The sequence below is a fragment of the Hemicordylus capensis genome, chromosome 14 (assembly GCF_027244095.1).
Source record: "Hemicordylus capensis ecotype Gifberg chromosome 14, rHemCap1.1.pri, whole genome shotgun sequence".
NCBI classification, from domain to species: Eukaryota; Metazoa; Chordata; class Lepidosauria; order Squamata; family Cordylidae; genus Hemicordylus; species Hemicordylus capensis.
The window spans coordinates 11,831,473-11,857,198 of NC_069670.1; the positions used below are offsets into that span (position 1 = coordinate 11,831,473).

Genomic DNA, 25,726 nt, shown 5'->3' on the forward strand with positions numbered 1-25,726 from the left:
CAAGGAGGCCCTTGGCAGCCCTGCGTTTCTACTGGCTCAGTCACACAAAGGAGAGGAGAGCTGGTCTGGTGGCAGCAAGCATGACTGGTCCCCTTAGCTAAGCAGGGTCTGCCCTGGTTGCATCTGAATGGGAGACTAGAAGTGTGAGCACTGGAAATATTTATTTATCCCCCTTAAGGGATGGAGCCGCTCTGGGAAGAGCATCTAGGTCCCAAGTTCCCTCCCTGGCGGCATCTCCAAGATAGTGGGGCTGAGAGAGACTCCTGCCTGAAACCCCGGAGAGGCCGCTGCCAGTCTGTGCAGACAAAACTGAGCTAGATGGACCTAGTCTGACTCAATATACAGCAGCTTTCGATGTTCCTATGTAAAGTTGTTTTCCAGGGTTATGAGAACAGAGCCATGGCTTCATTCAGGGTCAGTCTCCACCCCATCTCACCCACCGCCCCTTTGAAGAGAACTGGCGGCTTCTTCTTCCCATGAGCCTCCAGGAAAACTGGGTTAAGCTGCAGGGTACAGAATGTCCTCCCTTTCCAGTTCTCCCTGGGCCACAAACGTGCAATCCCCAGCTTGGTTCAATCCAACCTCAGCCCCATCTGCTGGGGATGATACAGCGACTTAAAAGGACCCAAGTGCAGAGGGATTCAGGGAGGGGTGGCCACTGCCCTTTCCCTCCTGGTCACTACAGCGTCCAGCTCCTTGGGCCTGCTGTCCTAGCCAAGCCAGTGCTGAAGAATGGAAGGGTGGGTGGGTGGGTGCATGGGCTCTATCTGCTAACTGAGCCAAGAGGCACCTCCTAAAAGGGACAATTCTCTTTATTAGCAGGAGGAGAGCAACTGGCCCTGTCCATCCCCAGCACAGCATCCCTGCAGTGGCAGCTGCTGTTGGCTACCTTATGTTTCTTTTTCAGATTGTGAGCCCTTTGGGGACAGGGCGCCCTTTTGTTTATTTATCTCTTTGTAAACTGCTTTGGGAGCTTTGGTTAAAAAGTGGTATATAAAGCGTTGTGACCATGAGAGAGAAGGCACCCACACTGGAGTCTAAGAGGGGTCGCCTGAGCATGCCCATGTGTGATGGCGAAGTGGAGGATGCTCAAATCGGAAGCTGAGCATGGATGGGAAAGCGCTCCTCTTTCCTTCACTGGCATCCCCTTACATCCAAAGCTTGTGGATTTCTCTCCTGCTAAAGGTGTTAAATTGGCACAGCCAAGCTAGGAAGGTTGTGTTAGCACCAATTACCGCTCTCCTGAAGGAACACAGACCAACCGCAGCTCTTGCATTTCACCTCCTATTCTTTCTGTACAAGTATCTGTTTTAATTTTATTGTGGAGCTGCCGCTTTTCGGAAGCTGCCGTGTGAGGCCTTTGTACCTGGGAAGGCAGGAGAGAAGTCTCTGAAGCAAACCAAGGGTAGCGTCGGGTGCCTCTGATGAACTGGGCTCTACTTCACAAGCGTCTCTGGCAGAATAAATCGGTCCCTCTTCAAGGGGCCACAAACGTCTTGGTCGCGGGAGGATCCAAAGGGGGCTGGGCTTTGGAGGACGCAGGAGAAACAGACCAAAGCGCCACCGCGGCCAGCCTCTCCCTCCCTGCAGCGGCCGGTCAGACCCCCCTGCGACTCTCCTGCTATGACTTCCCAGCCACTGGGGGTCAGGCGCACCCCCCACCTTCTCACCCCCACACGGACAGGGCTGTCCCAACTCTTCAGGTTGCCCTGTGGCCACCTCTCACTCCACCGTGGAGAGACAGGTCTAGGGCAACAAGGCTGGCCCCCTTGGCCCTCCAGCTGCTGCTGAACTACAACTCCCATAACTCCCAGGCACAGTGGGCTGGGGATGGTGGGCATGACCATTCAACCCCAGCGGGAGGGCCAAGGCTAGGGATGTGCACGGTTCAGCAGACTCTCGAACCAGTGGTGGGGGTGCGTGGGTACCTTTAAGGTTTGGGGAGGGTGCTCACCCCAGTGACCCCCTGCCAGAGCTGTGCTTAAAATAGGTTCCGTGGGGCGGCAGTGGACCTCGGCACCTTTGTGTGCATCAGACCGGAAGTGGCTGGTGCGCATGAACATTTCACACACCAGCCACTTCCAGCGCAAGGCGCACCGGGGTGGCAAGGGGGTAGGCTGCTGCCCCACGGGACCGATTTTAATCTGGCAACTGCTTGGCCAATCCCTGGGGCCCCAGGCCAAGAAGAGCTGCCCCCATTGTCTCCGGGAGATCGTTTGCAGAGGTTTACGTTCACCGAATAAGAACGGCCAACTTACGGCGCAGGCCACCACAGGTGTGGGAGGGACGGCACTTCTCGGAGAGGACAGGCAGGCCGGGCTCTGCCAAAGAGATTTAGGAACGTTCCTGTCCTCCTCCCCCCGCCCACTTTTCAGCCAAGGGGTTAGTTGCAGGATTCACACCAAGGCCCTGGGGTGGGGGGCGGGGTGGAGAAGAGGGGCTGCGGGCTTAATACCTTGTGCCCTAGAATGGGCCAACGGCATATTTCAGACTTGGCTAGTGGCGTGGTTGCCAAGAGGACCGCCTGCCCAACACTGGATGAGGGATTTAATGTCTTTGTTCCACAACTAGTGCTCAATAGAAGTTGGTTACAGTATGATTAAATTAATGCTTTAAATACTTGTCCACATTTAAGCCGTCAGCAGCAGGGTTCCCCCTCTCCTCCCCCCCCCCCCCGCCCCTTCTGGACTAGCCCACTAAAATAATTCTTTTCTCAATATCTGGCTCTGAACCAGCCATTTTTTCCTGCATCTCTCCCCCCGCCCTCCTGCCACCGCCCTTTTGGGTTGTTGCTTCATCAGCTCCACGACAATATCCCACTGTCCGGCACACAATGGAGTCGGCCCAAGCTGGAGCTAAAACGTTTGTTGCTCCATCGGGCCGGGCTTGGGTTCCCAGCGCACGGTGAAGCTACGCCGGAGAAGCCTGCCGGAGCCGCTGCCAGAAATGCAGAGACTGAGAAGCAGGGAGAAGGCAGGAGGCCGGGTTGAAGAGCGGAGCCCGGCCGGGCTAAGCCCCTTGAATATCGGGTGCTGAGGGCCGGACAGCGTGCGTGTAGTTTCTCAAGCACAGGGGTTTCCCTGTGGTCCTCCAGATGTGGCCGGGGATGACGGGAGTTGTAGTGCAGCCACATCTGGGAGGGCCCTGATCTCACGCACTTGTACAGCACCTTTTCAGGTGGATCCAGGCAGGCCATGCCCAACGCGGACACCATGGCAAATATACACCATATGAGCATACAGAGTTGCCTTGTATCGAGTCAGATCAGATCCTGTTGGCAGGAGTCCTCCAAGGCTCCCGACAGAAAAGGATATTTTCCAATCCTGCCACCTTTTAACCAGTTAGTGGGGACTCAACTCGGGCCTGCAGCATGCCAAAAAAGAAGAAGACTCATTTACACAGGGCTCCTCCACTACTACTACTAATGCTATCTAATGTTTCTTTTTAGGTTGTGAGCCCTTTGGGGACAGGGATCCATCTTATTTATTTATTATTTCTTTGTGTAAACTGCCCTGAAATAGACAGATCGATAAATACATAAACAGCAGCAGCAGAGCCGTTCTCAAATGCCATGAGCCGGACAAAAATAGGCCCACCTTAACAGAAGTTCTCACAAGCCAAGTCCCTTTCTGGAGAGATGGCTCTTGTGCAGAAGGTCACGAGGGAGGCACCTAGTTGCACCTTTTGTGGTCATTTCAGAATCCTGGGAGCCACCCCAAAGAAAGCCCTGCTCCTCATGAGGAGAGGCCATTGCTGAACAGGGACCATCAGAAGCAAAGTTCCCAAAGACTGCCGCAGCAAGTGGCTGGGCTGGTGTGGGAAGAGGCACACTCTTTTAAGGGTTCCCAACCTGGGTTCCTCCAGAGGTTGCTGAACTACAACCACAATAAACCGTGGCTAGGTATGCAGGGAGCTGTAGTTCAGCAACCTCTGGAGGCACACAGGTTGGGAACCCCTGGCCCAGGGCATGAAATGTTTCGGAAAGGTCAGGATCAGGCCCCTGAATCTGAGGCCAGAACAGTGTGGGTTCGGCCTGCAAGAGCCAGAACAAGGCAAGGGTGCCCTCTGATCGTCAGCTGGCTTCTCACTCTTGCACTCTCTTTCTGAAGCTTATCAAGTGGCATCTGGCTACAGAGCCCAGCCGCCATCGCCATCTGCATGAAAGGCGGCACACGAAGTTCCTTGCCTGAAGAGCGGGCCCCCTGACACCAGCAAGGTGCATCACGGAGATGAGGAAGCTGCCTCCATCGCAGACCTAGTGCTGCCATGTGCTGCCGCTTGACAGAACAGCATGTCTGACGCAACAGAAGGGGAGGCACCACAGGCGAGAGGAATTCAAGAGGCGAGCATCAAACTCTTCTGCTGAAACGTTGACCCAACACAGTAGGGGCAACCGACCCTCCCCCCTGAGCCAGAGAAGGAGCCATGTGGGGCAATACCCCCCCATGTTCCCAGATGCATACTCAATGCTAAAGGGAACCATCAACCATTCATTCATTCACATAGGGCTGAAGGGGGCTTGGATTCTGCACCTTTAAGGAGATGCACCTGCTGGTTCAACCCAGGCACGTTTGCTTGGCCTTTGCTCATGGGGAGGGGAATGTGACAAGGCCCTCCATCTGGGGCGGGGGGACAAGGCAGGATGGGAGCAAGTGAGGTGCAGTTATCACAATGGGCTTAGGGAAGGGCAACGGCCCAGTGCCTGGGGTCCGTAATGTGATGGAGCTGCTGCCAGTGTGACTAGACACCCAAGGCCCTTCTGCAGATGCGATTAGGCAGAGAGCAAGTGTCTCCACGGGAGTTGTGGCCAGTTCGTGGAACGGCCCTTTTCCTACAGGCAAGGCAGGCACCAAAGCCCTTGAACATTGAAAAGCCAAGTTAAGGCCTCTGCTTTTCAAGACTCCTTTTTATGGTTATCCAGTCTCACGGCTGCTAGTCTTATCTTCTGTACATCTTTATAATCGCCTCTATTTCCCGTTGAAGAGCCATTATTGTCTCGGCTGCTAACTGCTGTTTTTAATCTTGGGTGGGCTGCTCCGTATCGTATTTTTCTAAATAGAAAAACAGCTTGAGCGCGTGAAGCGCTTACACTAAATCAGAGCACAGCTCGAGCTCGGCTCAGCTTACGTGGATTTCAGGCTCAGGACTCTTCCGCAGCCCCACCGGGAGATGCTGCCAGGGAATGAAGCCGGGAGCTTCCACACGCAGCGCCGGGGCTCAACCACTGGGCCGCAAACGCTTGCCGGGCTGCGAAACATTCTGGGTGGCCCCAAGGTCTGCGGTGATAGCACGCTTCCACAGAAAGGGCTGCAGCTCAGGGCCAGAGGGAACGCGTGTCAACGCCCAGGACGGAGAGTTCTCAGGAGGGCCCAGTCTGAGGTGGGGCTGCATCACGCGCCAAAAATGGAAGGAGCCGAATGCTCCCACTTCACCGCTTTGAAGAAGTCCCGCCTGCTTGTCAAGCGGAGAGACATCTCTGCCAAAACACAAGGGCAGCAAGGAGGCAGAGGGGATGCTTGACAGGTGGCTTGAGAGCCGCCCAGGAAGGGGCCTGGAGAAGACAAACAGGGATTGCTTTCCTAGGACATGCAGCTGCTGGAGACGGGAGGACTGCAAGGAGCTTCCCCAGCCTATTTCCTGAGGGAGAGATGGGGGCCTAGCAGCTAATCAATTAGCATCCGTCTCTCTACAAGGGCACAATCAGAGTAATTAAGGTAAAGATTTCTCCGCCCACTCCCAGGGAAGGCCTGCTGTATTGGAACACTAAGCGGCAGTTTCAGTTAATGACGGTGTTGGCAAGAAGAAGAAGAAGAAGCAGAAGCAGCCACATCTGTTCTGACCATCAACTTGACCTGGGGATACAGCCGAATTTGGCATCGTCTCTCCTGACAGTCGGCCTGGCCTAGGGCTACAGCTGCATTGGGCATCTTCTCGTCAACTTCCAATGGGTCATCTGGCAAAGATATCACACCACTTTCAGGGGTGAAGCTGTTGAGGTTGGGTTTTGTTGTTGGTGGTGGTTTTTTAAATCTCTCCACAGCAAGGGGTAAAAAAACTAACATGTCACTAGGGAGTTCAGGCAGGCTAGCTCCGATGGGATAGCACACTTTGCTGCATCAGTGGGGAAGAACGAGTCATTTCCCCTAGACCGAGGCAAGCTACTTCTCACAGCTTGCATAAGATGGCTGGCAAACGAGGAACCGGCACGCAAAGCGCTCCGGGTCGGCCGTTCCTCCCCACCCAGGCAACTAGTGAAAAAGCGACTCTGGCATTTGCCAAAGAGGCCCAAAGAAAACAGCCAGGTGGGTACTTCTGAGGAGGGCATGCCACAGCTAAAAAAGCCCCCAAAGCCCCAAGTGAGGAGTCAGTCCACGGGTCCACCCAGACTGGCCTTGCCTACTCTGGCTAGCATCTATGGAGGCAGAAGGGACGGAACCCGAGACCTCCGTGCAGAACACACTCCTCTGCCACTGAGGCATGGCCGCCTCCAGAGCACAGCTCAGGGTGCTGCTGCTGCGCTCGCCAGCCTGACTTCAGACCGCAGGAGGGCACAACAGGCCTTGCACCGTTGATTCAAGCACTCGAGTAGGTTCATACACAAGGAGGGGGCAGTTCTTAGGAACCTAGAAAGCTGACACTCGCCGAGTCAGAGCCCTGGTGCTTCTAGCTCAGTACCATCTGCACTGACTGGCAGCGGCTTCTCCAAGGATGCAGGCAGGAGGCTCTCCCAGCCCTACCAGGAGATGCCGCCAGGGAGGGAACTGGGGACCTCCTGCAGGCCAGTATGCAGTTGCTCTTCCCAGAGCAGCCCCATCCCCTAAGGAGAATACCTTACAGCGCTGACACATGTCGTCTTCCATTCAAATGCAAACAGGGTGGACCCTGCTTAGCCAAGGGACCATGGCTATCTTAAGACCAGCTCTCCTCCCTGTAGTCACCTATCCCAGTGCAAACCAAAGCAGACCCTGCTTAGCCAAGGGAACCATCTACGCTCACTACCACAAGACCAGCTCTCTTGTGTAAGGCACATGTTTAGGATGCTGCCATTTCAAAGTGTGTGTGCTACTGTCACTTTCGTTAGAAACCACCTTCAAGAGGGGAGAGAGAGAAATGGATGATTCGGGAGCTCAAGCACCACTAAAAGGATGCTTGCTTGGACGTCTCGAGTTGGTGGGGCAGCTGCTCAGGAAACAGCAAAAACCCACTTGGAGCCCACATGAAGTGGGCCCTTACAGCAAGGGAGGAAAGAGTATGTCGAAAGAGGATGTTGCGTCGCTTTTGCTGCGGCTGTTGTGCCAAGGCTATATTTGGGATTTCTTCACACCTCTCCCATCTTTCAAATTAGGAGTTGCTTCTGCTGCTTCCAGGTCAGTGCTTTCCTTCGAGTTTAGCGAGGAGGTACTTCAGTGATAGCAGAAGAGTCCATCACAGGGGTCGCAGATTTAATCCACAAGGCTGCCGGAGTGCTCCAGTCAAAGCTCAGTAAGAGAGCCCACTGGGTCTTTCCCACAGGGAACGCTGCACAGTCCTTCAGATCATCGGCGCAGGGCTGCCGACAGCTAACGCAGACCCGGGCTTCATAAACGCAGAGTCAGGGAGTTCCAGTGGCACGGCCTGAGGGGCCAACCCAGATCAGAGTTGCTCAACCATCCTTAGAGGAGCAGAAAGCAGCAGACAGGCAAGGCAGTAGGGCCAAGCTGAGTCCGTGACCCACACCTGACCCAGAACAAGCGAAAGAGCAATGCCCAGAGCAGGGTTCCCTGTAACAGGGATTCCCAGCTGATGTTGACTACAACTCCCAATATCCCCAGCGGCAATGGCCTTTGGCTGGAAATTATGGGAGTTGTAGTCGTCATCATGTGAGGAATCCCTGTTAAAGAGAAACTGATCCAGGGGTAGGTCTGCTTTGGAACCCAGGCTGTAAACCAAGAGTCTCAAGGCAATCCTTAAACAGCAGACTAACAGGGAGGACTGTATTTCGACACTCACATCAACACACCATCAACAGAGCAAACGCAAAACAGCGAGACGGTCTCAAAACTCCATGTAACCCACCGTGTGGTCTGCATCCCATCTGGCCATGTATGACTACAACTTCCCATTCACCCGCGAGGGCTCATGCTGCATTCCAGAGAGGACCCTTGGAGGGCAGTTTTGTGCGTCTGCTTCCACAGCCCGGAGTCCTGCAGCACCTCCGAGTCGAGGAAGCTTCTTGGGGCTTCAGTCTGCAAGACCAGAGCCCATTTCGCCAGACACTTGTCATGTCAACCTCAGCAGCAGGTCGGTGAGCACGCATGCATGTGTACAGACCCACAGGTGACAGGGAGAAAAGGCCAGGCTGGGCGGTGCCTATAAAATGAGGCCAAGAGGCTCTGCAAAGCAAAACAGAGGGTATGTCAGGTTACCACACCTGGCACAGAGAAGAAGCAGGAAGAGCTCCCATCAAAGAGGGCGTGACCCACTTCTCACTGGGGGCCAGGCAAGGTAAGCAGCATCAACAACCCCCCCCCCCGAGCTGCCCCCTCCCAGTCTCAAACAGATACGGTCAAATCGGCACACTAATCCCAGGTAGAGCCTCCCTTGTGAAGGAGGACAGCTTTCTACGCCATCTCTGGGGTCCCAGGAGACCAAAATGCTCACCCACGGGTTTTTAAGGGTGGCCTCTTTTTCAATGTCCAGTGTGTGTGTCTTATTCCTCTGGGTAGATACAATCCTATGCAAATGGCAGAACAGCACTGCCAACATGCAAGGATCCACAAATTTAGGCTTAGCTCGCTACGCAGCCATTATTTGGGGTCGCCACCAATCCTCCCTGCCCCTTTCTCTCAGATCCTTTTCTGGCATGCTGGCAGAGGTCTTAGGCAAGAAGTGTGTCTTCTGTCATTTGCACGGAGATACAGAGATGGTCAGAAATGGGGGGGGGGACGACGACGACGACGACGACTTCAACGGCTCAGAAGGGATTCCTGCCATTTTGACCTTCTTGGAAAATGACAGTGGAAAGGAGACCTCTGGGGAGGAGATCTGTGGGGTTCTGGGTGTCCTGCTCTCCAGAGGGCTGGGGGTACTCACCACTGGCAAGCTGGCCAAGGGATGTGTGGATGCCTGCCGGCAGAAGATGTGCCCCTGCTTTGTAAAGCAAAACCAGGACAAGCAAGTGGTACTCGATGCAGCCCAACCTGCTTAAGGGTTGGCCTCCATCTTTTCAGATCTACAGCCTCTGTTCTGGTAGGTGTTCCCCTGCATTCATAGCTAGACCAGGAAGAGCCATGCAGGATCCCGATGAGTATCACGGACAGTAGCCCTTCTCCTCTCTGGAGCCCGAAATGACAGCACTGCAGATCCAGTTCAAGCCTCAGCAGATTCCGGCCACCTTTTCCTGCCTCTGCTCACTGCAAAAGGGATGCAGAGAGAGCACTGGAGGCCTCATACGTTTTCACCCAGACAACTCTTAGCCACAACTCCACGTTACTCGAGAGACCCGGCCTCTCTGTATTGAAAGGGGTTTGGACTTCCTGCCTGAACACACAGCACTAGTCTTCTCAAATGATTGGGGCAGGACGCCAGTTGCGAACAGCTCCACGAGCCTTAAATGTTAGACCAAAAGATCCAGGGATCCCACCAGGGCTGCAAGATGGCCCAAAAGGGAAACTGAAAAGAGGAAGAGAGAGAGAGAGAGAGAGAGAGAGAGAGAGGGTGAGTCATCTCTGCCTGAAACTTCCCAAGCTGAGCTGAAGTGTAAAAAAGAACCAACAGCATGGATCGGCTGGGCCCCACTCGGAGGCTTAAAATTCCTGCCACTTTCAACACGCTGAGCCACACCACAGGTAAGACCAATTAATGAGGCACTGCCATAGGAAGGACTCGACTCCCTGCTGATGCGCCTGCAGGGATGAGGCACCGTGATTGAAACTGTCCCCCGAAGAGGAGCCTCTGGGAGTCAAGGCCATGGAGCAACAGAGGTCTCAAGAAGGTCCCACGGGTCTGGCCACGCAAGGGCCAGAGAATCGCGGCAAGCCCAGGGGAGTCTGAAATGTCTACCCAGTCCCACCGCACCCTGGTCCATCTCCCTTCAGCCCTTGAGCCTGGGGGTGATGGGAGTTGTAGTACAACATCTGGGGACCCAGGCAGGGAACCCCTCCTCTAAGGGAAGCCACTCCTCTGCCAACTCCCCACCGGCAGCACTGGCCTACTTTACAGGGTTGTTGTAAGGATCAGAGAGATAACCCATCTGTGAAGCGCTTTGTGCTTTCAGAAAGGGCTACGGACGAAACGTTATCCACCCAAGATCACCAGGATCCTCATACCAAGGGAATCCCAGCCGGCGTTAAGGGTTGTTAATCAGGGAGCGGCCATCTCAAATCACCCACCCCTGAAACCATCTCTGAAATCTGTGACTACGTAAACTGGGAAGACCCTCTTCTGGAGTACCGTTCTACTGGGCACGATATTCGCTTTGGAGTCTACAGAGGCCAGACACAGTTTACCAAACAGCAACAGGCATGGACAAGCCTCGGAGCAAACGCAATTATAGAAGCCGACTGCCATGCGGCCTGCCCAATTAATACACACAGAGAGTGCCAACCCCACCACCAGCTTAACTTGTCAGGTGTGTGGCGCTACAGACGAAGCAGCCCCTGTACCTGAAGGAGTAGCACCGGGCAAGAACTGGCTCCCTCGCCACAAAGAGAGGCGCTTCATTTCATAATTGCTTGCATTCATCCTCAACAACACCTCAGGCAATTTCTGGTACCTGGAGGCCCGTGAAGCTGCACACTGCCCTAACGCAAGGTCAGCGGCTACGGAAAAACAGGTTCCCAGAACTGAAACTGCAGTGGAGGGACGCGGCGTGCCCTTGGTGCTCCTTAAGATGGATCATGTACAGGGGAGATTTGGAGGTCAAAAATAAGGCACGGAACACACACATACACACAGAGCCTCCCATTCAGGTCCTTTTAATTAAAAGTAGATTTACACCCATAGGGTGCCTTACCCCCTCCCCACCCTGCCCCTGGATGGCATTTTCCACGGCTTTGCATTTCTGATTAAGAACAGCAGTCCTCTAGAAGGGGTGCTGTTCACCCTTTACATGCAGTTCTGCTTGCAGGCGCGAAGAGGATCGTTCCAGCTCTCGGGGATTCTCCCCATCTGCCTTCTCTGCCGCTCTCTCCCCCATTTGCAACGCTGCTTACGACACCTCTTTGGGGGAATCTGTAGCCCAGGGTCGAGCATCTGCTTTGCAAGCAGAAGGTTTCAGGTTCAATCCCTGGCAGCATCTCCAGGTAGGTCTGGGCAGTGTTCCCTCCAACAGGGATTCCCAGATGTTGACGACTACAATTCCTAGAATCTTTAGCTGCCATGGCTTTTGCTTGGGGATTATGGGAGTTGTAGTCAACAACATCTGGGGAGCCCTGTTAGATGGAACACTGGATCTGGGACCCTTTCTTCGTGGAAAGTTTGGACAGCTCCCAGCCGCTCCCCCCCCAAAAACACCACCACCAAACTGGCCTTGTGCACACTTCTATTGATAGCAGACACTAGCCAGAAGTGCAGAGAGCAGTCCACATTGGCTGGAAAGGCTGGTATAGAGGCATCCATTCACCCCACAAACGGCTAGACCCAGCACCCAAGTTAAGAGTCTCTTAAGAAGCACGGCATGAACTGGAAGCCAGGTAATTAAAATTCCAGAGAAGGAAGGACGGCCCTGGACTCCTCGAGATGGTCCCAAGAGGCACTTCTTAACATGCTCATTAAGGAAGAATGAGAAAACGGCTCCTCAGACATTCAGCCTCCAGACGCTGCCTGCAAAAGGTACTGTCAAGAGGGCAACCGAGGTTGTAGGGCTGCTGCTGCTCTGGAATCCGCAAAAGCTCCAAGCAGCAACATCCATTGCTGGTACAAGGGTTGGCACCAAGGCCAGGAGAGAACCATCCTTCACTCCGTTTCGTGCCATCATCAGCCAAGTGGCCTACCAAAAGTCCAACATGTCAGCCAAGATGCAAGGGACTTACACTGCTCTGGGCTCCTTGGAGGAAAAGTGGGAAATCAGCATAGCAAATTAGAAAAAAGAAAACCAGCAAAGAAGACACAAAGCATCCTAACACTTTGCATCTCCACAGTGCTCCCAAGAGTTCAAGGCCTTTCATACATACCCATCCCACCCATTTAACCCCACGTAGTAATGTGGGTTGCGTTGTTCTCTGTATTGCAGTGAGACCGAGGGAACAGCTTGCCCAGGGCCTGGGGCGGAGGGAAGGTGGTCGATTCAGGTATGAACCGGGGGGGGGGACTTTCTGGCTCATGCACCCAGCCACTAAGGTATACCTACACACATGTTGCATTCCCCCTAACTTTTAAACACTGTCACGTGCCCACAGCTTGGGCAAGATGGAATCTCTCTGACAAAACCACAGACTCTTGTCCGCGGGCACAAGAGTTGGCATCCCTGCCCACCGGCGGACTTCTGAGTGTGCCAGCCCAGTGGCTGGCTGTGCAGCTGGGACTCGGTCCCTGGCATACACAAGGCGGTAAAGCAAAGACAAGACAGACAGGCCGCAAGATGGCAGCTCCGGCTTCCCGCCACTTGTTACAGAACGGTTCCTCCATCCATCAAGTACGGCCTGCAGGACCGACAGGGGCTGTCCTCATCTCTCGCTGAGCACTCCACGGCCTAACACCAATCATTACCAGAACTGGCTGGACGGGTTTGGCAGGCAAGGAAAGGTTACACTGCCCCCCCCTCCTCCTCTCCCACCTCCACACTCCTGATGAAAAGCAGAGAGTGGGATAAGCACCCTCCTCCTACGAGGACGAAGCAGCAGCACTGCCAGGACGCCCAAGACACCCAGGTCACCCCACATACTTTGTGAGGCAGAGGAATGAAGCAGGGTGGACACACAGGAGCTGTCAGCTGGACGTCCACCTCGTTTGTATTTCCTCTCAGGAGCTTCTAACATGAACTGCCAGAAGTTATGAGGTGTGTGTGTGCGCGCTGAACAGCAAAAGCAACAATTGGGAAAATGCTAACAGAAGGGACAGCAGGAGGAGGAACCCGTGAGGCTGGCTGATACCGGATCAGACCCTTCTACACTGACTGGCAGCAGCCCACCAAGGTTTCAGGCACGCAAGCAGAAGCTCTGTGCCCAAGGTTCAGCCCCTACGGCAGAGAGTGCTCACATATAGTCCCCACCCAAGTGCAAAGCAAGGCAGACGCTGCTTAGTAGAGGGGACAATTCGTGATCGCTGTTGTAAGTCTGGCTTGCCTCTCCTCTCCTGGGCTGCTGCAAAGTTTCACCGACTGACACGCCGAGTAGGCCACACAGCACAGCACACACTCGGAGGCCTGTTGATCTGAACAGTTCTGGATACATCAAAAACATGGGGATAATTGAGCAAGTGGACTCTGTTCTCCCGGGGGGGGGGGGAGACGGAGTTTCCAATCTAAAGGGAGTTTTTGTGTGGTTATATAACTGCTTTTAAGCTGTGTGCACACAAACACTCAGTCCAGACACGAACAAGGAGAAAATCTCTCTCCCCCACCCCCACAACTTTTAGAGGTCTGGATACCTGAACAAACCAGTTACTGTCTGATTCACAACAGGGGAGTTCTACCCCAAAGCATTTGTAAAAAGTGCTGTGATGTATTCTAAGAACACCAGATAAGGAGGCACAATTTCCCCTGTTGCGAAGGGTGGGTGGGTGTGGGGGGGGGATACGCCCAGGTAGACTCAAGCTTTTTTGAGGACCAGACATGTGTCAGGAAACAGAAACCAGAGACTAATCCAGCTGCCCATCTGGGTTACCTGTGGCAGCAGACTCTAGTTTTCTCTGCCTCAACGAATTTAAGCTGAAGCCGGAGAGGAAGGAGCGGAGAAAACTATTCCGTATCCGTCGTGGCTCAATGTCAGCCAAATTTAGTTATCCTGAAGAAGCTGTTGAGAATAGCAAATGAAAGGAGGGGAGGGCGGTTGCTTTAGGGACCAAGGAGGGAGAGCTCTTCTCCCTGCCCAAGCGCGGGTTGGTTTCTTAAAACCGCCGATGAAGAGGGGGCCAAAGGGTTCTGAAGCAACGGCCCCCGGCCCCAGATTCAACTCTTTTCCCTTTTTCTTTGCTGCCCTGAGCATAAAGGATGCTAGAGATATATTTAGTCCAACTTCTCTCATTCCTTTTCAGGCCTTGTTGCTAAGACACATGGAGATGCTCACATGTGAGGAAGAGGAGAGTCCAAAAAAATCCCAACTCAGAGGCCTCCCCAGCTGGGCAATGGGGGAAAGGAGGAAGTCAAGCAGCACCTGGAAGCCAAGGCCAGAAAGGAGGCGCTGGCAGGAGACCTTCAGGCTCCGAGGACAGCGACCCAGGAGGGCGGAGGCCCATCGCGATCAGATCTGGGGCTGGCTAGGCCCCTAACCGTAGCGGTGCTTTCAAGCCACTGCCCCCACCTCGCCCTGCTCTGGTTTCCCCTGTAATCTTTCAAACACAGAGCCTACTTGGGACACTTGGCATTTACACTGGGGTGCAAGGCTTCTACCCAGGGTTATTCATATCTGTGGAAGCAGAAAGACTTTTCTCGGCAAAACAACTTTTCTCTTATTTATGAACAGATTTTTCACTTAAATTTTTCACTACGGTTAGTAATCTTTCAAACACGTCATAAGACACTCCTGCCTCTGCAGAACCAGAAGAGTGGCGCCCCGCCCCGCCCCGCCCCGCCTTCCCCAAGCCTCCCCCCTCCTTTAAAAAAAACAGAGAGGGACTCCCATCCAGCCAAGTGTTGCCCTCTGTGACTAAACCTGCTTGGTTGGGACCAGCCTTTCACAGCTAAACCCCACTCCCTGCCAACAAAGCCCACAAGAGTTTCAGTTTCATCTATCAGCTGTCAACGTTATTGCATCTGCACTGCCTTTCCAAACCATTTCCCAAGGCAGTGCACAAATCACAGCCGCACAAATAAAATAAAAAATTTAACAGCCACAAAACAAAACTATATAAACAGCAGACGGCCAGAGGGGAATAACCAAAAGGTTATTCTTGAGGTAAATGACCTAAGAACAGTGGTACATTTGCTGGTAATCTCCAGGCTGGACTACTGCAGCGCACTCTGTGTGGGGCTGCCTTTGTACGCAGTTCAGAAACTGCAGTTGGTCCAGGATGTGGCTACCAACTTGGTCTCTGGATCATCTCAGAGAGACCATATTACTCCTAAACTAAAAGAACTACACTGGCTACCAATAGGTTTCCAGGCGAAATACAAGGTGCTTACAAGCATTATATAATGCCCTAAACAACTTAGGCCCTGAGTATTTAAGATAACATATTCTTCTCCAAAAGCCCCACTACTCACTGAGAGCATTCGGTGAGGTCCATCTGCTGTTGCCACCGGCTTGTCTGGTGGCTACTCAGGGATGGGCCTTCTCTGTTGCCACCCCAAGACTCTGGAATGTGCTCCCTGCTGAAATAAGAGCCTCCCCATCTCTGACAACTTTTAGAAAGTCCCTACAGACACATTTATTCACCCAAGCTTTTTAACTGGCCTTGTGGTTTTAAATTGCTTTTAAGGTATTAATTTCTGTTTTAATTTGTTTTATGTGGCAGCAAAGCACCCAGAGACAGAAGTTTGGAGAGGTGTAAAAATATGACAGATAAATAAATAAATACGATTGATAAATAAAACAAGCACTCACTTAGGGTTTTGTTGTTATTGTTCAAGTCTTGTCAAGAGAAGCAGCACTATTAAGTGAAAAGCGGGGGGAAGAGAAAGCTCTGCCCCACAAAGCATACAATCTCAATTTCGACTCTATGGAAGAGGAAAGGAGATGCTTAACAAGGAATTGGAGTGAATGGAATGACATATTTCAGGCTCGGTTTTCAGCAGGGGATGAGGGAAAAATGGGATGAACCCCAAGTCACTGTGGAGAAGGGTTCTCTGTCACAGGGATCCCCAGATGTTGCGGACGACAACTCCCAGCATCCCCAGCTGCCATGGCCTTTGGCTGGGGATTGTGGGAGTTGTAGTCCACAACCTCTGGGGACACAGGGAACACTGGACATCAGCCACTGAGAGGTCCTCCTGCACTAGCATCACTGAAATCAATGGGCTACCAAGCCTTTCAACGAGGCCTGTAGTAGAGAAGCAGCTCTTCCCTGAGGACCATGCCCCAAGTCGGATCTGCCCGCATCCCACCCCAAACCTGCCTGGCAGTGTCGAGGTGCTGCCTCTGGGGTCAGACACCACAAGCCAGACCCACGCCTCTGTGGCCGTTTCTAAACAGGGAGGCTGTTTTTAGTCTCGGCCTAGAGCCCACCTATTTTTGCCCTCTACAACTGAAGGATAAGTCACCCCACCAACACGATTAAGGGATTGAGGAAGCAGCGAACAGCCCACAAGAGCCGGAAGCTGCTGAAACAGGCAAGAGAAAGAGGTGCATACAAGGATGAATGAGACTAAAAGGGTGGGAAGCAGTTTTTCTCCCCCGCTCTCAGAGCAAATGCCGATTCTGTGGGCAGCCAAGCAACGTCAGTAGGAGGAAGGCAAGAAAGTGTACAGATGATCTGTCCTCACTTATAGTGTGGAGAGAAGGCTGTGAGAGGCGAGGCAACATCTTCTCCTTGTGTTTAGGGGCCTCTCTCTCAACCTTCATGCTCATCAGGCAGAGGTGGTTTGCTCTGGGGCCACTCTCCCCTGCCCAGTCCTATCTGAAGATCCACTCAAAGATACCTGGTCTTGGGTAATACAAAATCCCCTATATACAACAGATTAAAATCCACCATAGCAGCAGCTTAAGAGATTGTCTGGGAAAGAGCAGCAGATCACCCTCACCTCAGCCTGCTGCTCCATGGTCCACCTAGCCCAGAATTGTCTGCACCAACTGGCAGCAACTCTCCAGGGTTTCAGGGGCAGGGGTCTTGCCCAGCCCTACCCAGAGATGCTGCCAGGGACTGAAACTGGGAGCATGGGCTCTGCCGTCAAACGATCCAAATAATTTGCTCTACCATCTCCCGTCTAAGATGGTCTTCTGAAATCAACAGGTTTTAACAAACCTTATTTAAAAAAATAACAACAAAAAACACTAACAGGAGAACAGGCCTGAGACTCCACCCAGACAGAAATTCCACTGGAACAGTGTCAAGGAGACCCTGCATCTCATCTTCACCAGCATAATCTCCAATGGCTAAAGAGGAGAGCCTCCTCAGACATACGCATAGGAGAGGTTCACACAGGAGAGGAACTCGAGAAAGAACACGGAGGCTTCTTTAATCCAGGGCCCAAGACAGCCCTCTATACCTCTTCATTCATTCATTCATTCATTCATTCAATTTCTATACCGCCCTTCCAAAAATAGCTCAGGGTGGTTTACACAAAGAAATACCAAACAAATAAACAAAATCTTCAGCATCCCCAACAGAACTGACGAGTCTCTACAAACCTTTGGTTTACCCAAGGAATTAACGCATGCAAGAAAACAAGCCTGCCTGCATGTGCTAGCACAGATGCACCTTTCTCTTACACCAGAGACATTCATAGTCATTCATAGGTTAGGGCTAGAAATGTGTCAGTAGCACCGAACTTCAAGGCAACTGGAAGGCAGCGGCCTCTCCCAGGTTGCAGGCAGGAGTCTCTCTCTCAGCCCTATCTGGAGATGCTGCCAGGCAGGGAACTTGGGACCTTCTGCACGAAGGTTCTGCATGAGCTGTCTTACCTTGGGTCAGACGCTGGGTCCATTAGTTCAGTACTGTCTATTCTGACTGGCAGCGGCTCTCCAGAATCCCAGGAAGGGTTCCTTCCCAGCCCTGCCAGAAATCAAACATGGGACCTTTGCATGAAAAGCAGATGCTCTCCCGTGGAGCATCCCACAAACTCCTCTTTGCTGAGCTGGATTTCACTGTGGACAGTAGGGTGCTTCCAAATAAGGGGTGTGCCATTTCAAGCCACACCGAGCCCCAGGACACCGCTTGAAGACCCACCGCACTGTTACCGTGCTGAAGCTAAGCAGGCCCGAGTCTGCTCAGCGGCTGGATGGTGAAGCCTGCATACTCGATCTCCTTCCACTGTAGAAGAAAAAGCTGCTCCACTTAGGAGGTTAGCTTCCTCCAAGGCATCTAGTATGGTGTCCGGAGCTCCCGATGGGAAACCTGCCAGGAGATGCTGCCAGGGATTAAACGCATGGCCTTCTGCATGCAAAGCAGGTGCTAACAGCATGAGCTGGTAAGGCCCAGGTTCAACGAATGAGCCCCCATGTCTGTCCTTCAATGGGCAGACGGAGATAATATTGTCTTCTTATGGTGTACAGAGATAATAAACATGTAGCACACGTGAAGGGTGCTATGTACATCATGTGCACTGCCATAACCACAGAGAAATCAAGTAGCCAGAAATCACCTGCTTAAGCAGATGCCGCATACAGGAGCCTCCCCAAGGCAATATCACCTGGAGCAGGGGCAAGTGAACTGGACTGCCAATGGCAGGATAACACCTCGTAAGAGGAGGTCCAACCAAAGGCGCAGCAACCATGCAAAAGTGTACCTCCCTGGAATAGCACTCTTTCTGACCTTTGTCCACACTGGACCCATTCACTGGGCACCCCCTCACACACAGCTGGAGACAGCCTCCCCTGGAAAAGCATCCCTCAGCAAGCACCAAGCCACCAAGACAAGATCTTCCTGCAGTGGCCCACTTAGAGCAAGCAACCTGAAGAGATGAGGTAATGGTCAGAGTGTCATTTGGGTTAGCGGCGGGGTGGGGTGGAGAGAGAATCATACATCCAGCGCGCACACGTGTGTGTGTGTGTGTGTGTGTATGCATGTGTGTCTGTATATCTCATTTGTTGAATGTCAAAGAGAGGTCCTGTCCTCTACCTGTTTCACCCACAACCAGCCCTTGCAGTCAAAATAAACCAGGACACACATGGAAACAAATGCAACATCATCGCCACCCCACAGGCACTTAACCGGAAGCTGGGAGAGGGAGATCACCCTGTGGGTCTCTCTCAGCATTTCCATCCTACACACAGAGCCTCCTGCACTCTCTCGACAGGCAGCGGGCTTCCCAGTAGGGATGTGCTCGGAACTGGTTCGGAGGCCCTTTATGGGCCTCCGGAACAACTCAAAGTCCGGTGGTTCAGCCGGTTCAAAGCAGGGGCTGGTAACTTTAAAGAGTGGGGAGGGTACTCTTACTGCCACCCCACCACATCTCCCCTGCCAGCACTGTTGTCAAAAACGGCCCCGCCAGGGGAGCAGCGTACCTCGCCACCCTGGCACCTTGCGGACTAGAAGTGGCCACTGTGCGTGTGCATGTTGCAACATGCACACACGCAGCGGCCACTTCCGGCCAGCAACATACCTGTGCGGCAAGGAGGTATGCTGCTGCCCCGGTGGGACTGTTATCGACAAGAGCACTGGTGGGGGAAACGTCTGTGTGTGTGAGGGGGAGAAGAGCACCCTCCCAGTCCTTAAAGTTATCCACCCCGCACCTTCGAACTGGTAGTCCCGCCGGTTCTGTGCACATCCCCAGTCTAGCCCACAGGACCACCTCCCATCACAGGAAGGTAAGAAGGTCAGCTGCCCCTCCCCAGCCCCAAACGCTCCTGCCAGCATTCAACTTCCTCCTCCAATCCCATTCCTCATTGGAGTAGAGACTGGCAAACCAGGTCCCAACACCCTAGAGGGAGTAGGGCAAAAGGATGCCCCACTCAAGGGCTCCTCACCCAACTCCCTTGTCTCCCCCCCATACATTTCCCCATTACCTGCAAACAACTCACCATGCCACCCCCCAGCCCCACCTTGTTTCCAGAAGAACAAGTGGCAACCCAGAAGGAGACCATTCCCAACCTCGCCTCTGCACCCCAGGCCTTGTTGCTAGTTCACAGGCAGGATTGCCACGTTTTTCTTTTTCTTTTAGACAGCCGTGTGCCTTTCAAGACAGCTAGCAGAGAAAGCTTCTTCTCTCTTAGCCCAGAGATTAAGCAAGAGGAAGAGCTCCACATCGGCTTAGCATTTCCCCATCTCTGGCCACTGTAGAGAAACAGGGCAGGAGGCCGGCCGGCGGAGATAACAGGTAGTGGCAACCCTGAAGGGGAAAATAAGCCAAGGAGCACTTCTGTCCCCCCCTTCAAGAGATACACAGAAAGGCGATTCCGGTTAGATGTAACTCTCTCCCGTCCCCCAAAGCTCTGCAGCATAGCGACGGGGGAGAGCTTAGGGGGTGCCCTCCCGATCAGCAGATGCAGCAGGCGAAGCTTTTCCTCCTCCTCCGAACAGGAAGCCAGTGGCAGGGGGAAAGCTTCACCCACAACAACGTCCCTGCAAGCACCAGGCTGCTGTTCACAGGCAAGGCCCATTAAGGAAGGGGGCAACCCCACGGTTTCCCTCCCCGCACATCAGTTGTGGGGGTGGGTGGGTAAGAAGCAGGACCCCATCCAGCAGGAGTCTCCCTTCCCCGCCGCCACCGGGAAGGGACAGGAGGCCCCCCCTGGGAGTGGCTCCCAAGGGCTTGACACACCTGCAGGTGTCCAGGCCAGCCCTTTAGGCCCGGTGGGGGGGGGGGCTGCCTTCTGACACTGACAGCAGCCTGGCCTGGAGACATCGGCCCCTTCCCGGGTCTGGGCGGCGGCTGAAGTGAGCAGGAGGGCAGCCCAGAGAGAGAGGAGAGAGGCGGCAGCCCGGACTGACCTCTTCCCTCGGCCGAGCCCAGAAGGGGCGACCCCCCAGCCCAGCCCAGCCCAGCCCCTCCCCCAGGAGAAGACCCCCCCCAGCCCCATTACCGGCTCCGTGTCGCGTTCAGGGAGGGTCGGCAGGGGGCTCCGGCCGCTGTTCGACATGGCTCCCGCTGGCAGGGCCCGAGGGGGCGCCCCCGGCCCAGCTGCTCGGCTCCTTCCTCTTCTCCTCCGGCCTGCCCCAGCTGGAAGGGGGTGGTCGTCCTTCTCCTCCTCTTCTTCCTCCTCCTCCTCACGACGAGGGGGGCGGCCAGGCCACCAGCATGGGGGAACTGGGGCTCCCTGGGCAGCTGGAAGGCACCAGCACCAGCTCTACATGGGGTGCCCGCTCCGCCGGGCTAGGGTGCGGGGTGCCCGGCTTGACGGATCACGCGAGGCCGGGGATGAGGCGCGAGGACTAGGCCGCACCGGTCGGGAACGCCGAAGTAGGGGGGAACCGGGCCGCCGAAGCGAGTCTAGGGCCGGGCGGAGGCCGCCGCGCCTCCCAAGCCGGGCTCGGACACCGTCTCTCCGTCACCGCCGGTGCCCGAGCTCAGCTCGCCGCCCCTCAGCTACACACAGCGGCGGCGGCTCCCAACATGGCCGCCTCCGCCGGGCTTCGGGAAGTTCCGCCTGCCTTCCGGAAACACCCGAAACCGGCCCTCGACGGCGACAGCTCCGCACGCCGCCCGCTCGCGGGTCTGGCGGAAACAGCCGAACGGGAAGGCCACTCACTTCCCACGGTAGACGGAAAGAGCCGAAGTAGCCGACGGAGACCTGATTGGTTTGTGGGCACGAGGAGGGGAGAGGGCGTGGCTAGAGTTTTCTATCGCTATGGGCTGGAAAAAGCGCGGCGGGGGGTGGGGAGAGGTGGGGGAGAGAAGCAGCAACATCCGGAAGCCAGTGGCCGAAGTGGGGCGGGGGGGAGGAAGAGAGCTCGGAGATCCACGGGAACAGCCGAGCGCCTCTCGGCTCCCGTGTCCGGAAACAGCCGAATAGGCGTCAGCTCCGAGTGCACGGAAATAAACGAATGAGTTCTCTCTCGCCTGGACCACTTTCTGCATCCGGGATGATGGATGGGCAGGCCCCGCTCGCTCGCTCCCTCCCCCGTGACAAATAGGCCCATCCCTCAGAGCTATAGACCAAGGTCAAGAAGTTATGGCTGCCAACTTTTTTTTTTTTAATCCGCTCTGGCTCTTGGGCCTTTAACAGTTGCTTGACCTAATCTTCCCCTGGAATCCTAGAAAATAATTTAATTTATAGATTGCAAACTTTCTGGGACTGGATACTTATCCATGTCTTGGTCTTGTCTTTTCTCCCCCCCCCACCTTTTAAAAAAATAAGATCTCATTCTGTAAAATGGAAGAGTGTGAAATTGTAATGCAATAGTGGTGAGAGAACGTGAAAAACAATATATAAGAAGAGGAGAACTGGTCCAGTGGTAGCAAGCATGACTTGTCCCCTTAGCTAAACAGGGTCCACCCTGGTTGCATAGGAATGGGAGACTAGAAGTGTGAGCACTGCGAGATATTCCCCTCAGGGGATGGAGCCGCTCTGGGGAGAGCAGAAGAAGGTTCCCAGTTCCCTCCCTGGCAGCATCTCCAAGACAGGGCTGGGAGAGACTCCTGCCTGCAACCTTGGAGAAGCCGCTGCCAGTCTGGGAAGACAATCCTGAGCTAGATGGACCAAGGGTCTGACTCAGTAGATGGCAGCTTCCTCTGTTCCTAAGCTGGTCTCTCTTCCTCACTCTGGTACATCTGCATTATAAAGATAAGCAAGTTTTCCTACCTCACAAGACTATTGTAAGATTTTCAGCTTTGCATCTCTGTAAGCAAAAGAACTAGAGACACCTCTCTCTCTCTCTCTCTCCTAAAAAGAATACTGGCATTTTAGAAAATGGGCCTATCCCATTTTTTGCAGACCCCCCCAACAGCCCCCTCCTCAGTGGCCCTGTTCCTGTCCCATTTGCCTCTTTGCTTACCACCCCCCCGACGGCTCGAGGTGCGAGGAATTCCACAGAGGAGCCTCCAGGGTGAGGCTTTGCCAAGCGGAGAGGGGCACACACAGCCTTTGCACCCCCCCCCCCCCACACACACACCTTGCAGCTTCCTTTCCTGCAGGAACACTAAGAGCTGCTAACAAGCTGGCTGGGAAAATATGCAGCGCAAAACTTGGGTGAGCATCAGCAGCCTCCCTTTCTCCCCGTGGAGGCAGGGTGGCAGGAAAAGCACCCGTGGCCTGTTTTCCTGCGCTGGCTTTAAATCACAGCTGGCCAGCCTGGCTTTTCCTGAATTGATTTTGTAGAGCAGGAGTCTGGAAGGGAGGGATAAGTGGTGCTGCTCTGCCCCCTGGTGGCAATGTGGGGCGTTGCAGCTAGGCTAGCAATCCAGTTCAGGTTTCCTCGAAAGTAAGCCCCAGTTCAGTGGGGCTTACTCCTAAGCAAGGGTGCCTAGAGTGCGGCCTTAGCACTGTCAACAGGGCTTTCATCATTCTAGTCAAGCAAATCTTAGGAACGTAGTAAACTCATGCCTGTCTCTCAACCCATCTCGCTCAGTACGGTCTACACTGACTGGCAGCAGCTCTCCAGGGTTTCAGGCAGGAGTCTCTCCCAGCCATGCCTGGAGATAGTGCCAGGACGTGGAGCTAGATGCTCTTCCGCTGAGCTAGATCTCACAGCACTCACGTGTAGTCACCCACCCAAAAGCAAACCAAAGTGGACCCTGCTTAGCAAAGGGGACAATCAATGCTCACAGCCACAAGACCAGTTCTCCTCTCCTCCAGAGCAGTCCTGGGCACTTTTACTCAGACGCAAGTGTTGCTGTGTCCAGTGGGGCTCATGTGCAGGATGGTGTGCACAGATTCCAGCCTCCACCGATTAATCTTGGGAGTTATGACTAAGAAAGCAAAAGGCGGACTTCCTTGGTTAATTCACGCTTGTGGTTTTAGCAGGCTTGATTTCAAAAGAGGCCATCTTCCCTGTTCCCCGTTCCCTCTCACACAGAAAGAAATGCATTGCCTCAGATGGTGCTAGGCACTTTGTATCACTATTTGTTTTAGATAGATAGATAGATAGATAGATAGATAGATAGATAGATAGATAGATAGAAAGAAAGAAACACAACCAACTGGGGCACCTTTTTAGTGGATGCACAGTTTTTAATTGATGGCTTGAACCGACTAATCAATCGCAGCCCTGCTAGTTTAACATTGGTTTTGGGAGAGAAAACCTTGCTCTTGATTGAATCCTAAACGCACAGATTCCCAATATGGAGGCAAGACACACCTTCAAGAAAAACACAGGTGGAAGGGGTCGTAAACTCCAGTCCACTTCATTACTTACCTGAAGTGTTATCCTAGGTGGTTGCTTGAAAATATTGCTTTATACTCTTTCTCTCTCATGCCTAGCTTGTTTGCAAGATTCATCTGGAGACGGAGGCCAATTCCTGGCGGGTGGGCAACCCAGTTCTGTGGGAGAGAGAGAGAGAGTGTGGGTCTGAGACTGGTCACCTCCATGAGCTTTATCGCTGAGTGGGAACTTGAACCCGGGTCTCCACTGTTTCTAAACCCAAGCACAGAACTACATGTTACATTTCCAGGCAGGCACAACCCACACTGTTAACGTGATATTATTTAGGGTGATGGCGTTGGTGACGCTGAGCCGTTTGGATGCACGCCACTTTGCAAAGAATGAAAAGACAGGTCTCTGCCCCAGGGGGCCCACAATATAAAAATAGACACAAAGGAGACAGCAAAAGGAGATGGGGGAAACGGGGGAATAGGGTGGGGGTGGGTGGGACAGAGGAAAACGGAGAGCTTTCTTGGTCTGCAGCAGCAAAAACAGCGCACAGCATCTTGTGGTATCTGAGAGACTAGAAATATTTATTGCAGCAGGGGCTTTTCTGGACTGCATTCATCAGCAAAAGGACAGGCAATGACCAGGCCTAGGGACATAGGAGAGCCCCCTACCCTGACCCTTGACCGAAGAACGGTACCCTCCTTCTGTCTGGGATGGGCGTCCTCTTCCACCGAGCGTGCAGCTTCGGGAGGGATGCATGTGGAGTGGTGGGGGGGAAGGGGACACCCGCCGAACCAGCCAGGTCCACCGAATCAACCCTGGCGATCAATGGGGTGACAGGTGGTGCAGACCGAGGGTCTGACTCAGTATTTGGCAGCTTCCTATGTTCCTAGTCCGGCTAAATTAATTCCGTAACGCAGGGACGTCCAATCTCAGGCCCTCCAGCTGTCGTCGGACTACAACTCCCACCATCCGCCACCACAATAATCTGCAGCGGGGGAAATGGGAGTTGTAGTCCAACAATCGCTGGAAAGCCTCAGGCGGTAACGTGTGTGGTTTTCTCTCCATTAAGGTGTCTGGAGAAGGAGTCCAGCTTCATGGTGAATCCTGGCTCTGCGGCTGCTGCTCTCTCTAGCGTCTTCTCCTGTTGAAGCGCTGCCACCTTTAAGGTCTGCGGCGGAGTGTCCAGGGGGGTGGAAACGTCCTTCCAGGGGTTTCTGAAGGTCGTCCTATTCGGATGCCAGATTCGTGTCTATTTACTCTGGGTAGAGAACGGCCTCTTTGCCCTACGGAAGGGGAGGGCTGGCAGGTGAAGGCGTCCGTCATGCTGGCGGACGTGACTGAGGGTCAGAGAGGGCGGCTGTCTGGCATCACCACCACCTGCAGAGCCTCCAGGAATCTGCATCCATCTCCCTCCTGGAAGCAATCTAGCAAATTTCCATGGCTTCAGATTGCTGATGGGTTTGTGTGTGTGTGTGTGTGTGTGTGTGTGTGTGTGTGTGTGTGTGTGTGTGTGGTTGTTTTTTTAAACTATATTTACCCAAACAGAAGACTCTGAATTTAAGATCCGCCCCCCCCGGCTTAAAAATACAGGTTACATACAGGTACATACCTGTCTTTTTTAGAGAGGGGGGCATCTTAAATTCAGAGGCATCATCTCTCTGGGTAAAGACAGTATTTTTTTCTTTTAAGGTTATACCAAATTTTCAAATTTCAATGTGTTTTATCTATTATGATTTTTATC

At 53.7% G+C, this 25,726-nt stretch overlaps 1 protein-coding gene across 9 annotated transcripts in view; it reads right to left on the reverse strand.

Moving 5' to 3' along the window:
* Nucleotides 1-24,042, reverse strand: part of MARK2 (microtubule affinity regulating kinase 2) — an 88,831-nt gene extending 64,789 nt beyond the window's left edge. For 3 of the 9 annotated variants that reach the window (XM_053278207.1, XM_053278205.1, XM_053278203.1), the window contains exon 1: nucleotides 20,757-21,366. In XM_053278207.1, coding sequence (XP_053134182.1) covers nucleotides 20,757-20,813 — 57 coding nt within the window. In that variant the 5' untranslated portion in view covers nucleotides 20,814-21,366. Of the gene's footprint in view, nucleotides 1-20,756; nucleotides 21,368-24,027 lie in introns of those variants that run through there. The other 6 variants (XM_053278201.1, XM_053278197.1, XM_053278208.1 and 3 more) reach the window with 4 other exon arrangements.
* Between the last annotated feature and the right edge of the window lie 1,684 nt (nucleotides 24,043-25,726).